Source organism: Syngnathus leptorhynchus, chromosome 11 (genome assembly GCF_054491065.1).
Source record: "Syngnathus leptorhynchus isolate UIUO chromosome 11, UIUO_Slep, whole genome shotgun sequence".
NCBI lineage: Eukaryota > Metazoa > Chordata > Actinopteri > Syngnathiformes > Syngnathidae > Syngnathus > Syngnathus leptorhynchus.
Window position 1 is genome coordinate 12,437,215 of NC_141205.1, and position 14,669 is coordinate 12,451,883.

Sequence of the window (14,669 nt, forward strand, 5' to 3'; positions counted from 1 at the left end):
CGGGCGGGCACTGCCGCGAATCCCGTCTGATCACCCGCTCTCGTGCCCGCAGGGTTTCCTCCCGGAGGGAAAGTTCTCCCGCATCCTGACGGAACCGGTCAACCGAGACCCCTCGTCGCGCCGTCGTGGCCGCCGCCCGCGCAGCGAGATGCCCAAACCCCTCCCATCGGATGCCTCGGGCCCGCCGCCGCCCATCTTCATGAACGGAGCCCTGATGAGCGGCGTCGACTCAGTGGTGGCCATGCAAAACCTGCGCAGCGGGATGCCCGGCATTCCTATCTCCAGCATCATGGCGGCAGGTTTCCCTCACGTTTTTCCGGCGGGCGTGGGCGGGGCGGCGGCTGAGGATGCCAAGAACGGCTTGAATATGTTACCCATGATGCTGCACGGCGTGCCGCCCTCCCCCCGCGGGGCCGCCGTCCCACAACATGCACTGTTCAGTGTCATGCCGCTGCACTCCCCCTCCTCCGCCTCGCCGGCCGCTAAAGCCACCGCCGGCACGGCAGAGACGGGCGGCGGCGCCTCGGCGGCATCCGCCGAGACCGCCCCTTCCCAGGGCCAGAATAACTGCGACCCACATGCCGGCGGCCATCTGACTTTTAACCCCTTCCTGATACCCAGCGTGTCACACGGCCTGCTCTACCCGCATATGTTTGTGCCACACGGTGGCATCATGGCGCTGCCCGCCGTGCCGCACGGCGCCTCTGCTATCGACGCCTCCCCGGGGAGCCCCAAGAAGAGGCGGCGACGAGAGCGGGATGAGTCGGAGCGGGCCCCGCTGCGCCAGGAGCCCGATTCATTCCAGGAGCCAGAACCGCAGCCGCGCCGGGAGTCAGAACTCCAGGAGAGAGCGGAATGCCGTCAGGAGTTGAAACATTGCAAGGACCTGGATCCGCGCCAGGAGCCGGAAGAGGAGGAGCAGCAGCAGCAGCAGCAGCGCAGCGAGGAGGCGCAGCCGCAGGCCGAGCGGAGCCCTTCTGTCTCTGGGCCCTCGCTGTCCCCGTCACAAGAAGCGCACTGCCATCAGAGGCCTGCGGGAGAGCCACGTCACCCAGTGGAAAGACAGGAGCAGGGCGTCTAATGGTGCAGGAAGGAAACTCTGAGTGGAACGTTTGTGCCGCATCTGTCAGTCAGTCAGTCAGTCATCGTCCTCCTCCTGGGACCAACGTGTTTTGGTTGACATAGCCTCCTCCATCGGCGATGTTCCTTTTTATTCTGTAAGCTCCTATGAAGTGTCGCCCGCCATCCAATAGTCTCTCTCGGTTGGGCGCTTCCCTTTTCCACTTCATCTCCAACTCCGACCCTCACAACAAAAGCAAAGCAGAGAACAATCATGATGCACACCCTGTTATTGGTTGTATGATTTTTGTTTTTGTTATGACTGAAAAGATCATGCTTTCAAAAACGCGCGCACGCACACACACACACAGTCACTTTCTTACTGACAAGTGTTAGAGCCACAGTCATCAACAATATACATTCTCTTGAAGACAACGTTTTGTTGGGGAAAGACTTACATGAAGACACTTTGATTTGACTTTATCCTTATAATATTGCAACTTTTCGGGTAAAAGACTGGTGTCCATGACGTGAGTCCGTGGCGCGCTCTCTCCCTCACTTTGACAGGTGCCCCAGGGAGCAGCAACACATCCATCAACACACGTTTGCACAGTTCCATTGGGCAGGAACTTGGAAGCCAATTCACTTGTCACCAACGCACGTGTCCTTAATTGGCCCATTAAAAGGGATTGTTTGTATCTTTTTTGACATTGCTACATTCACACACAACAGCCCTTTTTTTTTTTTTACTCGAGGGCAGAGGACGAGGTCATTTGGAGTGTACCTTGGAAAGTCAGAAGACCGCCCACCTCCACACACACACACACACACACACACACACACACACACTTACCCCACCAACCTGTTTGTCTCCCAACGGCTTCAAATTGGGTTGCAGTTGAACTCTAGTGAGAAGTTTGGTTGATGGGACCACTTGTGTTGGCAAACACAAAGCACCCAAAGTATGCGCTTCTCATTAGAATGTCAAACTCCCTGTTAAGCAGCATGGCTTCTTGGGATTTTCTTGTCTGCCAAATTTCTCGTGGCGTCCGTATGGATTCAAACGGAGCCTAAAATGGCCACTTGACATGAAACAACAAACCTTTTTTTGGGCATGGCTTAGAGACTCGACATAATTTCAGGCTGCTTGATCAAGTCAAGTTTAGTTCTCTAGCCCTAAATCACAGACAAGTCTCAAAGGGCTTCTTCACATGTGCAAAATTGACAATTCTTCTCAACATCCCCTGATCTTAACTCCCAGGAGGGTAAGGGAAAATGAGAAACCTTGAGAAGAGACCAAGGATGACCAGGCTGCAATGGATAGAACACATGATGTAAAACAATCCAAAGAAAAGGTAGATGTCTATCTATATTCAAAGTGAAGAGCTGCAGGAGGTGCCCTCAATTGTCATGGCAGTGTGATCAAACTGGCTTTGGCGGTGGATCCTCCCCTCAAAGACAAACATCGTTAGGTCCCCTTGAAATGGCCCTGCAAAGGTGGGCTTCCAATCTAGAAGTGGCTTGCTCCCCACTGTGGCATGTGGACCAAACAAATTGCCCCTTTGAAGAATGTTTCCGTTCATCTACCTGCTGATCAGAAAGTTGAAGAGGTACTCCTCATAATTCCACCCATTGGTAAAACACAAAATGGGTTGTAGCGCTTTGCTACTCCGAGCGCTCGCTCCGCACTGCCTCCTTGGTTCACCTACTGATGGATGAGGGAGGCGGCATCTAGAGCGACGAGGCTCGGGCACTGCAGTCTTCACAGTGCTTGTAGAGCGAACCTCCGACATCTGGCTCGGGAGATGACCACCTTCCTTCCCAAAGCTCATTTGGTTGCCCTGCAATGATGAGGAAATGTCACTCTAAAAGCCAGTACAACTGTTTTTGCTCAGTCATGTATAGATGTACATGTCCTGTAAAGTGTACAGTGCAGGAACGCCGCTGATACTGAGCGCAAGTCATTCACATTTACTGAGAGATGCCGCAGAAGGGCACCCAAGCACTACTTTTCCTCTCTCTTGAATGTAGTCCTTTGGCAATGAGATGCTACGAGATGGCGCCAAAGCTCTACTTTTTTTTTTTTATGCGACGAGGCTCGGGCGCCAACGTGGGCTGTTTCAGAAAGCACAACGGAGCAAAAAGAAAAGCTTTGGGGTTAAAAAGCGGAAAACTACGTTTGCAAACGTATTTACACATATGCTGTATATATCAACGAACACGTGTGGTGCTGTATATTGCTTTTTCTAATGATTCCTTTTGGCCTGCTTGTAACTCATTGGCTGAACTCTGTGTGTGTGTGTGTGTGTGTGTGTGTGTGTGTGTGTGTGTGTGTGTGTGTGTGTGTGTGTGCGCGTGCGTGCGCGCGTGCGTGCGCGCGCGCGCGCCTGCTGACAGGAAGTTCTGAACATCCAACAGGGTCACGTTGTTTTTGAAATGACGTGAAAAAAGACATCATTTTTGCACAGTCCTCGTGTGTGGCAAGACAAATAAAAAAAAACACTTGGTAGACGTTGCCTTGCCACAACTTATTGTGGTGCCACATAATTTATTATTATGATGACGATACTTTTTGCTTTGGCCAAATATTATTTTGTCTTATTAATCCAAGTAAAAGAAAACATGAAGAAAGCCTTCATTTGCCTTTATTTGTTTGCGTGGCGGTACAACATCTATCAATGCACAAGATGGAGTCTGAGCGAGCGCCTGTTTTCATAGACATAAACCAAAATCTAATTCACAAGCTCGAGGGCATAGGAGGAGGTTCTTTGGCCAATGGCCTAGATTCCACACAAGGTGCTGTAGATTTTTTTTTTTCAAGCGACCCGAGGACCAGCCTGACATTTTGTGGTTTCACTTTATTGGGGGAAAACTCAACTTTTCTGGAAAAAGAACAATGTGAACTTAAAAATCACGCCAATACCTTTATATAATATGAAAATAACTTATCCCTAAGTGATGTTATACCTGTCAGGTTATCTATCACAGCTTTCATGAAGAGGACAGATTTGAGTTGATTTGTTTGGATCCAGAGGGGTGCGCTGCTGGGAACTGAAGGCCTTCACTTCACGTACGCTGCTACAAAAATCCTTTTTTAAATCCAACTCTTTAATCCTCTGGCAAGCAAAAGTTTTTGGGGGTCATCAAATATTGTTCTTTCAAATGGGTCACATGATTTTTAAAAAGAATTCGCTGCGTGCTAACGAAAACTAGATTGATCTCGTCACACCTACACACTGTCATTTGCGAGAATGACAGGCGAGTTTACACAAATATCAACAATAATAAAATACGGAAATAAATAAAAAAGATACTGAAACAAAGCCATTAGGTGACCTGATGACACAATATGCTTACATTTGTTATTTCGGGGGATATATATGTACATATACATATTGTCATATAAAGCAGTTCACCAATATCAGATGGTTTTTGTTTTCATGCGCAAAAATAAAAAGAAGGAATAAATCACTCAAACACCAGACACGTCTTCAAATAAAAGTTGAATAAAATAATAATAAAAGTACATTTCAAACCAGCAATCTAATGTGAAATTGCAGTAGATAGACTGAATAACAATATTTAGGCGTATAAATGCATACTCAGGCTACTGTAAGTATTATAAAATAAAGATTTCCCAAATATAATAATTGCATACTGACTCATCCCTTCATGCAATAAAGTTGAAGGAGGGGAGGTTAACAGGTGTGCCAAAGTAGGTTCCCCCGTGAAGATCTTTTTCCCCTGACGCCTGGAAAGCAGGGCCGCTTCTAGGAATGCACATCAGAAATGTGAAGGGGGCATGTTATTGTTTTCTTCACGGCAGTTGTCAGCTGTGTGTCCACATCTCAACCTGAAGAAGTGGACTGCACTCTGTCTAGCTTGGGTGTCCCACCTGAAGACTAAAGCTTCTGCTGGTATAGCTCTTAGAGTCAGTCACTGGGGCACGCAACCCCCCTGACCACAATAAGGTGGCAATCCCTCAGGGGGGGGAACTGAAAAAGAAATGAAAAGTCAAATAAAACACAAATATACATGTGAATGTTATATGAACTATTATCTTCTTCCAACTCCTATGGTGCTGACTGTAACTTGTCACTCTCTGCTCTGGCTGCTCTTGCCTCATTTGCATACTCACAGTGAGGGGCGCGGAGACCTGACAGCAGGGCTGATTAACGTGTTTCTATCACTTTGATTGGAAGGGGGGGGGCAGGACATCTGTTGCCCCCTCTCGCCTCTGCGTAGATCCGGCCCCGCTGAAAAGCACTTGGTTGTTTTCAATCCAAAAATGAAGAATACACGTTTGATTTCATTGGATTTCTTTCAGTTCATTCGCGTTCTGCCGTTGACGCGAGGTGCGTTTAAAGACCAATGGTACAGACGGAACAGTCAATCACTTCACCAAAAAGCAATGCTATAATTAACCTCCATTTTGGGGGCAGCATTACATGCTACAAGGAGTATATATTACAAAGGAGACATTATACTTCATTGTGATCATCATTCATCCATTTTTATCATTCAGGTATTTTCAAGGCAACTTAATATTGATTGGCATTGATTATTTTTCATGACAATGACAGTGCATTATAATTAAATGCTGACAAGTGTTCATTTAAGTGGGTAATGGAGGGGGGGGGGGGGGCGCTCACAGGAGGCAACCTGTTCAAATTTGCCACACTACCTGAACAAAGCCCCAGGAAGACAGACAAAGAGTCAGTCTATGTCCAGGTCTCACCATTCTCAAAATGGGAGGGGGGCAGAAATTGTCACGGGGCTGCTGTCTCAAGCCCCAGCCCTTTTTGCGGTTGTCTCTGCTGATGAATCTGCTGCATATCCCGATAGCTTTTGTGCTTGATTTGGTGGAGGGAGGGGCTCGTCCCCCGCTTCAGACACACAACTTGTATTTTGAAAGTTGCACTTTGATTCGAGGCACACGTGTCCGCTCTGGGCTGCTGACATTTTGCCATTGCGCAAGCAAAGTGGCTAGAGGCCCGCCCCTTTAAATGCAACCGCTGGCTGACCTGCCCTCTGAAAGCTCGCCCCCTTGTCCAAACACACGTCCACATTCAAGCGGGGCCACTTTGGAAAGACCTTTTCTCGAAAGACTGGAAACCATCCCTTCTGTCTCAGGACCTTTAATAGCGCCGTGATATCCTTGCGTCCGTGTTATCGAGGTGCACTAAATTGACAAGAGGGCGTCCCAGTTCGCGGCCGACTCTTGAATTGTTGCCTTGTTGTTGTCCTCGAGTGGGCAGGCCAACTGGGTATTTCAGAAAGCGTTGCTGGCGTTGCTGGCCTTGCTGATGGCCAGCATCCACAGAGGTTTCTTTGGATGCTCGCTGCCTCGCCCTCGCGTCCTCTGCCTTCTGGTGCCTGGAGACAAGAAAAGCCTTTTGGAAACAGCCGTTCAATCAAATCCACCCGCTTGTTTTTTTGCCACGCATTCTGTTGACCCGTCGACGGGGTTTTGGATATTGTGTCAGCCTTTGCAAGATTTGCTGAGGCTGCGCAAATGTCCACGCCGCGTTTTGTTGGAGAGCAGAAGGCGCAAATGTCAGTGAGGGGGAAAAAGGAGAAAGAAGGAAAGCGTTGGGGGAAGGGGGGTTAAAAAAATGGAAGGGAGGGAAGGGAAAACTCGAAAGAAAATTTCGTTACATGTCTAAACGGCGCTCAAGAGTCAAACAGCAGCGTCGTGCAGAAAAGAAGGGCAAGCGATGAGCGACGAGCACAGAATTCCCTGGAGTTGAGATTTTCCGCCTGCGTGTGGAGACGCGCTCTCTCTCGTCAACGTTGTTCATTGTCACGTCACCGCTCTGGAATCGAACAAGAGCTTTCTTGTTTCTCCTAACGAGGCCACTTTGCCTCAAGTTATAACATCCATTCCCCCCCCCCCCCCCTAATAATAAAAATACAATTTCAGACAGCTTTCTCGCAGTCAGGGCCGCCAGCAGAGGCGGTGGCAGCATCATTTGCGACTTTGGTTGAGGGAATTGTCATCCTCAAGTTTTGTTTGGTTTTTTTCCCCTGTGTAAACCTTCCTTCCTTCCTTCCTTCCTTCCTTCCTTCCTTCTCTCCTTCCTTCCTCCGATGGTTGCATGGACTCCAAATATGACATTTGCAAACATCTGCTCTGACTTTGGAACACAATGCTCAATGTCTTTGTCATTTTGTCCACTTGTCACGCACCAAAGCGCCGAGTGAGTCATCGTCGACGTATTTCGCCACATTTTCGGCGCTCTCGCTTTGAAGTCAAGTCTTGTTTTGAAAGAAAAGGGCATTCCGAAACTTTTCCCGACCTGCTTCAACAATGAATAATGCCAAAGATTTGATAAGTTCACCAAATATTAGATTGATTGTTTTAATTTTGTACAGAATTATTGAATGCTATTTTCATCATTTGAAAAAAGAATGACTACATTTGTATTGGTCACAGAAATCGCAAAAACATCTTGGCCACAAAATGCTGCGAAGCCATCAAGTAACGCGTGCAATTGGTCGGCTCCAGTTGGTGTCGACTGAGCGGTCAACAATTGATTTCTGATTTCTGTCGGAGTTGCGCTCGGGGAACCAAACACACAAAAAGCTTGAAAGCTTGCTCATTGGCCGAGAGAATGAAGCAAAGGAAGGCAAACCAAACTTTGCTTTCATTCCCCCACCAACTGATGGTGAAGCTTTTTTTGGGTGGCAAAAATGTAAAATTGCCCTTGTTGTCTTTTGATCTTGCAAGGGCAAACCTTGGCACAAATGCGCCAAGAGCCCGGCGAGCGGAAACGAGACACAGCCCTGGCTCGCCCGCCGATCATGTTCATGATTTTGGAGATGGAAACGTGCTTCTACAGAAATACACAAGGCGCCCTTTTGGTAACGGGCAAACGATTGATCTTTTCAGGCTTGCCCACCGCACATCCGCTGCAAAATTTGACAGAAGCGTTTGCTGATGAGGAACTTTTTGTGTCTCTTCAAACATGAGCATTTTTGTCTCGTGGCTCTTCCCATGGTGAATACGTCCTCCAAATTCCACGCCGGCTTACGGATGGATCTGCTTTTGTTTGAAATTCTAGCAGGCCGCCTTAGCGTTTGATGTACCAGACGGCGGGGTGTGCTGAAAATATGCGGCTGAGCTTTTCCACTCAGCCTTAGCCGATAAAGCGGAGGGGGCACTCTCCTTGTCCTAAAGGTTTGGCCTGAGTGGAGGTTAGCACCGCTCTCCTGGCACACGCATCTATTTGATGGCCTTCGTTTACACTTTTGCAAAATTCCTAATCCAAATGGATGTAGTTGGACCAGCTAAAGACCTCCGCTTCGGAACTACGCCGAGGAAAGGAGCTGAGATGTCTTCATTTCAAGAGGGCAACTCTGTGTAGAGTGTTTTTTTTTTGTACTAACTGGGAGTTTGCAGGCTGCCTTCATTTGTTGTCTTGAAATGACACGGAAAGCGAGCAAACAGTGACAGAAGGAAGAAACAGAGCACAAAATAGGAACATTGAGGGAATCGATGACAGAGAGCATCAGAGGGGAGAGGGGCGGCACCACGGGAGGCCGCTTGGAATATCGGCTTTGCGCTTTTAGGTTCTGGGTTCCAGTCCCAAGAAGGAAAGTTTAGAGGATGGAGAAAGAACGACAGGAATGGAAAAAAAAGCCACTGAGTCTAGTCAAGGAAGAAAGAAGAAATTTCACCTGAAAAGGGAAGAAAGAACTCCAAAAAGAAGAGAACAACAAGAAATGGCCTGGCCCGCTCCGCAAGTGATGTGTCGTGCTCCCCCGCCTGAGCCCCACGTTTGCACTTGTGAAGTTTACAAATGGGTTTCTGAATTGACTTGACAAGGTTTGCAGTTTGTGTGTGTGTGTGGGCTGGTGCCCCCTGACCTGCAGGGCACATCGTGGTCATCCGACACTTTCTGGTCTCGTGACGCGACGGGCAGGCGGTCCGCTGGGGCGGGGCGCGCTCGGGCGGGGCGCGCTCGGGCGGGGTGTGCTCGGGCGGGGCGTGCTCGGGCGGGGCACTCTCCCGCGTGCGGCTCTGCCGTCCCGACCTGAAGCCGCAAGGGGCGCCATCACGCAGGCAGGCGCTCCACGCACTCCACTCGGACAGCGACGCCAGGGCACACTCATCTGAGAAGAAAAACAAGACAAATCCATCCATTCGACTGATGGGGCCTTTTTCTGGCTTAGTGCAATAAAAGAGCAAAAGCAGTGACGTGTGCAAAGCAATTCTCAACAGATGGCCTGCGCGATGGTGACGAGCTCAGAAGAGGCACGGAGAGAGCGAGCGCTGGCTCGCAGGGAGGGGGTGGCCGTGCTGTGTTGAAACAAGAGCCAAAAAGGGGCGGCCCCGCTCTCAAAGGTCACCTTGCCCATAGCCGAGAGCGGCCCGTGGTGGACTCCCTCAGGCGCCATCTCAAGAGAAACAAGCGGTGCAAGTGGCTGGAAATTGCTCGCTTCTTTTGGGTGGTTCTTGCCATAATGGACGCAAATTTCATGCTGCATCTCAGAATTGGAAATGTGATATTCACAATGAAAGGTTCAAACCAAAACAGGTTTCTTAGTATTTTGCAGCTTGGACACAAAACCATGATCCTTACCGAGACATTGGGAGTTGTTGGCCGAGGTTCCGTAGGGACAGACGCTCAGGCAGCGGCCGCTGTAGAGGTGGAAGCCCGATTTGCACCGCGTGCAAAAGTCCTGTCCGAAGCACTGCTCGCAGTTGGCCGAGCGGCACTCTGCACACAACAGCGACAACCAGGTAGGAGGTCAAACAATGCGCCGGCCTGGCTGGCTGGCTGGCTGGCCGGCCTGGCTGGCGCTGCGCCACAGGCGTCTTTGAGCCCAGTGGGGATTTTGCCATTTTGCCGCTCATGTCGAGCAAAAACAAGGCTGCCATTGATTTGAAAACGACCCGTATCAAAGCATGACGTGCACCCCCGACAGCGTGGAAGCTGTTCAAGAAAGCACGCGCCCGCCCTTTCTGTGGCGGTGCGGTGCGGTGCGGTGCGGTGCACTCCGCCCGAGAACTTGTTTTACTCGACGACGCTCTCAGAAGGCCAGTCGGGAAAACGGCAGAGCTCTCCATTTGCGTCACCTTGCGAGCAAAAGCTGACACGTTCTCATTTCCAAAGGGCGTCAGCACAAGGACGCAGCCGGCCGTTGGGCCCCATCCGATGCTTTGCTGACAAACCTGCCCCATTTGTCGAATGGCCGTTCGACTGCAGTGGCTCCTTTATAGTACTTGAGTGTTTCATCTCAGACGCTTATTTGCAACCTTTGAGATTTTTGCCATTTGTAAATATTTTTCCTTGTCACCGGGTGTGTGGTCCCGTGGCCAATCGAATCAGACATCAAATCAAGCCCATCAAATGGTTGCATGTTCAGACGCTCCCTTCCTTGACTCATTTGGAACTGGATGAGGGACAATGAGCACAAGCAATTGGAGAAATCTGAACGGAGCATCACTCATCTCAGCTGTGTGCATATTTGAAAAAGTTTCGTTTCAATCTTCAGCACTTGCGGCATGCGCACCACCTGGTGTTTGTCACGCGTGATTGTGGCCGTCGGCGCTGCGCTCGTACTCTTGCATCGGTTGAGGTGGCGCCCCCTCTGGCCAAAGTATCCTGTGGGGCAGGCGTGCAGGCAACTTCCGTGCTGGGCCATGCCATGCCGCCGCAGCAGCAGGAAGAGGCGCTCGGCGCAGCGCACGCAGCCGTTGTCGCGGGAACACTCCTTGCAGTTTGTGCAACTCCGCGACCAATCTTGCTTAGCTGAGGAGAGAGGACAACAAGAAATTGTCATTCTGGACAAAACCCAAGGCCGGGGTTTGGCTCCCCTTTCACTGCTGACATTCTTGTCCTCGGAAGCGCTTTCAGTTCAATTCTGGAGCCACCGCCCTTCACGAAAAGGTCCCCAAGTCAAGCGGGCAAGGACAGGCGCTCGCCGGCTCATCTGCCGACAGCAGGCCGCTCAAGCCTTTGCCGTATCACCTCGCCGCTTTGTCACTTCTCGTGATACTTCCATGTGACTTGTGTGTCCAACCAAATCATCTTCTTTTGATTCCCTCAATCAAAAGACAATGGTGTGCCCTCTGAGGACGACACTGGTCACTTTTGCCATTTGGCTGTTGAAAACATTGCAAACGGACGATGCCAAAGAATCACCGGTCGCTCTCATCTCTGTCCAATGTGGTTGGAGTGTGATGGCTTACGCGTTTAGCGGAGGACCATGGCCGCCCTTGACATGGCTCGAACCAAATTTGCTCATCAAAGTCTACGAGCAAACCGCGCCCGTGGCTAGAAAAAGTCTCGATGCCGGTCAACGCGGTTTAGGTCAGGCCCCGATGCTTGGCGGAGTCTCTGCTTGAGTCGGGCGCACTTACCGTAGGGCCGGCTCACGCTCCTGATTGCGTCGCAAAGCAAAGACATGACGATGGCGACGAGTGGCAAACGCATTTGGGCTCCTGGCGGGCGCTGGGCGGCCTTCAGGTTTGGGCTGCCCACATCCGCGGGAAAAAAGCGGCCCTCCGGACCGTCCGCTTCTGTACTGACAAGAAGATAGCGGAGGGATGGGAGCAGGTCTGGAGGAGAGCAGATTGGCCGAGGAAGAAGAGCAGCGGAGGAGCAACCGAGAGGAGCTCCTTCTGGATGTCGTCGAGGAAACGTCGCTGCTCTAAACAAGCCGCTTTTATCCTCTCTTCTTTTTTCTCTTTAACCCTTTCCAGGGCCCTAAGTGCTTCCACATCTGCACTGAGATCTATGACAGCCTCCTCCTCCTCCTCCTCATCCTCTCCTCCTGCTGGACGTGCAGACTTCTTTTCCAAAACGATCTCTCTCTCTCTCTCTCTCTCTCTCTCGCTCTCTCGCTCTGTCTCGCTTGCTCTCACCTGCGACATGGAAATATGTCGCAGAAATCGAAGTTTCGGCCTCTCGCTCGTGGACATTGGGCTCAGAGCCAGAACCTTTTGCGGCGGGCGGGAAGGCTCAGCCACAGCCAGTGGCCGCTGAAGCCCCAAATTGGTCAATCCAGTACACGCCCCCCTCTGTTGTAACAAACACTCGTGATGATTCTGATTTGGATAAGAGTGGCAAATGCAATATTTCACACGTACAAAACAAATTTCAGATAACCAAATTCGGAGAATTTTCTGAAAATGGAAACTGGTGGTTGTATGGGTTGGGTTAGGTTGGGTGGGGTGGGATGGGATGGGATGGGGAGGGACACAGCCAAAGCCAGGACGAATTCATGAATTAAGAGCAATTCCCTCGGCTCTTTGGCAAGTGTCATTTCCAAAGTTAGCCAACTGAACTCGGGGGCAAGTAATTTCAGATGAGTTCTCTTCACAACGCCACGGCGACGGAAGCCAGCAGCACCAGCGCCACACTGGTGCACACTGGTGTTGGTGCCAGCGCCACCCTGCACGCCACACAATTGCGCATCTATTTATCCGTATCATCAAGCGTCATGGTTCATCCAGAAAGCCAAAGAAAGTGCAAGTTAAAGAGAAGATGTACACATATCTGTCCACAATTAGCAGCGCGCATGCATTCTTTTCCAAATGTTATGGGTTGAACAATATTTGCAAATGTCATATGGTTATTGGATGTTGCTGCATGCGCATGTCAAGTCCCGCTTGGCATCCCTGCTGGAGCGAGCGCATTTCCGTCATCATTGTGTCCAACCTGCCGTTCAATGATTGCATCTTGTGGCTTCTGACACACGGACACGTGCGCAGCAGCAGTGGCCCAGATAGCGCTGCCTGCCTGCCTGCCTGTCTGCCTGCCATGGGCGCGACGAATTCAGAGCTATTCCGAGCTAGGCGCTTTGACCCAAACAAGGCTGGCTCAAGCCTGAAAGTTGGGCGAGCGTTCGTTCACATGACAAGCACAAACAGGGAAAAACGCCTCCAGATGTAACAAAGTAGAAGTTCCTCCTTTTTCCTCTTTTTGAAGTGGGAATGTGTACGAAGATATACCTGATATAGACGTCTATATCAGGTCTATGTGTAGACCGAAAATGTGGCTGAAATGGGAACTGGTACGACCAGCGAGAAAAAGTCGCTGACCTACGGTGAGGTTCATGACTGGGGAGGCACTGACGTCACCCCCTGCCATAAGGCTGGAGAAGCTTTTTTTTCCAACCTCCATAAGGTCTCTTTTCAAAGCCGTTTTGTTCATCGAAAGAAACCCGACGTTACAGACAGATGACAAAAAACACGAGATATGATTTAAACCAGCTTAACTACACAAATGAGTTCATATAGCCACAGCGACATAAAGACAGAGAGGAGTTCATAGGCAGCCGTGTGATTACGCAATCTTCCTAAGATGCCTTTGTCTTCAGAGAAATGTAACGCTCCTCCAAGAAAGACACAAATAGCCGCTGAGCTCAATCCGGCCTGCATCTATTGCTGCGCTCATCACCACGCTGCAGCCTGCATGCGTCTGTCTCCCCAGGGCTGGCTGGCTGGCCTTGAATTGTTTGTTTGCTTTCACGAGCGTTTCCTTCCTTCTCTGAGTGTCTTTGCAGACGCACTGGCTCATTTCAATGAAGACACAGAGGGCGCGCGCACGCACGCACGCACGCACGCACGCACGCACGCACGCACGCACGCACGCACGCACGCACGCACGCACGCACGCACATCATCCATCACAAAGGGTCGGTAAGGGAGGTCCAGTCTGCACGACACGATTCGGGACCATCCAATAAACGGGAATCGTCAGCATCGTCGAGCGGATGGATGGATGGATGGATGGATGTGCTGCTTGGCCGTGGAGCGTTGCTGCCCTCTGCTGAAGCTCGCCGCCTCCCAACCTCCGGCTCCTCCTCTTGCCTTTGGCAGGCAGTTCCTTCTTCACTTGAATGTGTTTGAAGTTTTGCCGAACGATGCTTTTAAGCCAACTTTGAGCTTTTCATATGTGACTTTGCGTGTGTGCAAATGAATATCATAATATGAAGGGGATGTGGTGTCACGTCACGTCACGTCTCGTCCCCAGCCGTTCGTTCCACTGTGTCTGCCTGTCGTCATTTTTTTCTGTCTGTGTGCTCTCCAAATCTCTACATATTATCTATAGATTCATATTGCCATATCTGAGCTGTGTGTGGAGATATGGGGTAACACCTACAAGTCCAATGTATTTTTTATTGATATAAATGTATTATTTATTTATGTATTTATTTATTTAAAGGCCGGTCCGCGAAAATATTTCTGACACGTCTGTGGCGCAAAAAAGGTTGGGGACCACTGATCTAGAAAACAAGCAAAAACAATAGCGCAAACATAAAACTGTTGGAAAAAATGTATAAAAACTGGTTCTTAACATGAACGAGAAAAAAAGAAAACATAGCCAAACTGACGAGAAAAAAGGAAACAGAAAATAAGTCTGGAACTGTGTCTACTTGTATTCTGTTGTATTGATTTATATGTTATTAGTTGAATGTGAGAGAGGGCTAGGAATCTAAAAATCTCTGCTTCCTCCTACTCCTTTTTGAGCATCTTCGTTTTTTTGTGTGACTTAAATATGGCACTTCAAAGTGTTATTCATTATATTTAATTTTAATGACTTTTTTCTTCCTTTTATGTTTGAAATGTGTGAGAAATAAAGACATATCATCATTAT

At 49.7% G+C, this 14,669-nt stretch overlaps 2 protein-coding genes and 1 long non-coding RNA gene across 10 annotated transcripts in view; 1 reads left to right on the plus strand and 2 right to left on the minus strand.

The window, feature by feature from the left end:
- chd6 (chromodomain helicase DNA binding protein 6) overlaps positions 1 to 3,684 on the plus strand; it is a 32,550-nt gene extending 28,866 nt beyond the window's left edge. For all 7 annotated transcript variants that reach the window (XM_085923485.1, XM_085923479.1, XM_085923484.1 and 4 more), the window contains one exon: positions 53 to 3,684. In XM_085923485.1, the coding sequence (XP_085779611.1) occupies positions 53 to 1,081 (1,029 nt within the window). In that variant the 3' untranslated portion in view covers positions 1,082 to 3,684. The remainder of the gene's footprint in view (positions 1 to 52) is intronic.
- Positions 3,685 to 4,718: 1,034 nt separating this feature from the next.
- Positions 4,719 to 5,376, minus strand: LOC147049645 (uncharacterized). Its single transcript, XR_015067643.1, has 3 exons — positions 5,198 to 5,376; positions 4,955 to 5,054; positions 4,719 to 4,829 (listed from the first exon to the last, which is right to left on the minus strand). It is a non-coding gene; the product is annotated as an uncharacterized LOC147049645 (long non-coding RNA).
- Positions 5,377 to 5,386: 10 nt separating this feature from the next.
- rspo4 (R-spondin 4) lies at positions 5,387 to 13,896 on the minus strand. 2 transcript variants are annotated; one of them, XM_085925077.1, is made up of 5 exons: positions 13,112 to 13,896; positions 10,629 to 10,817; positions 9,645 to 9,782; positions 8,929 to 9,174; positions 5,387 to 6,435 (listed from the first exon to the last, which is right to left on the minus strand). In XM_085925077.1, the coding sequence occupies exons 1-5, from the start codon at positions 13,221 to 13,223 to the stop codon at positions 6,332 to 6,334; spliced, it is 789 nt and encodes a 262-aa protein (XP_085781203.1). In that variant the 5' UTR covers positions 13,224 to 13,896; the 3' UTR covers positions 5,387 to 6,331. The 2 variants fall into 2 exon arrangements, with proteins under 2 accessions (XP_085781203.1, XP_085781204.1); XM_085925078.1 differs by having other exon boundaries at positions 11,429 to 13,896.
- Positions 13,897 to 14,669: the final 773 nt, after the last annotated feature.

Bases quoted from the DNA above. Each gene is read 5' to 3' on its own strand.
- rspo4 (XM_085925077.1), bottom strand. From the start codon at position 13,223: ATGAACAAAACGGCTTTGAAAAGAGACCTTATGGAGGTTGGAAAAAAA. The intron at 9,175-9,644 runs GTAAGGATCATG...TTTTCTTCTCAG, and splicing joins CAACAACTCCCAATGTCTCG to ATGAGTGTGCCCTGGCGTCG. The intron at 6,436-8,928 runs GTCAGGGGGCAC...TCTTGTCTCCAG, and splicing joins GACCACGATGTGCCCTGCAG to GCACCAGAAGGCAGAGGACG.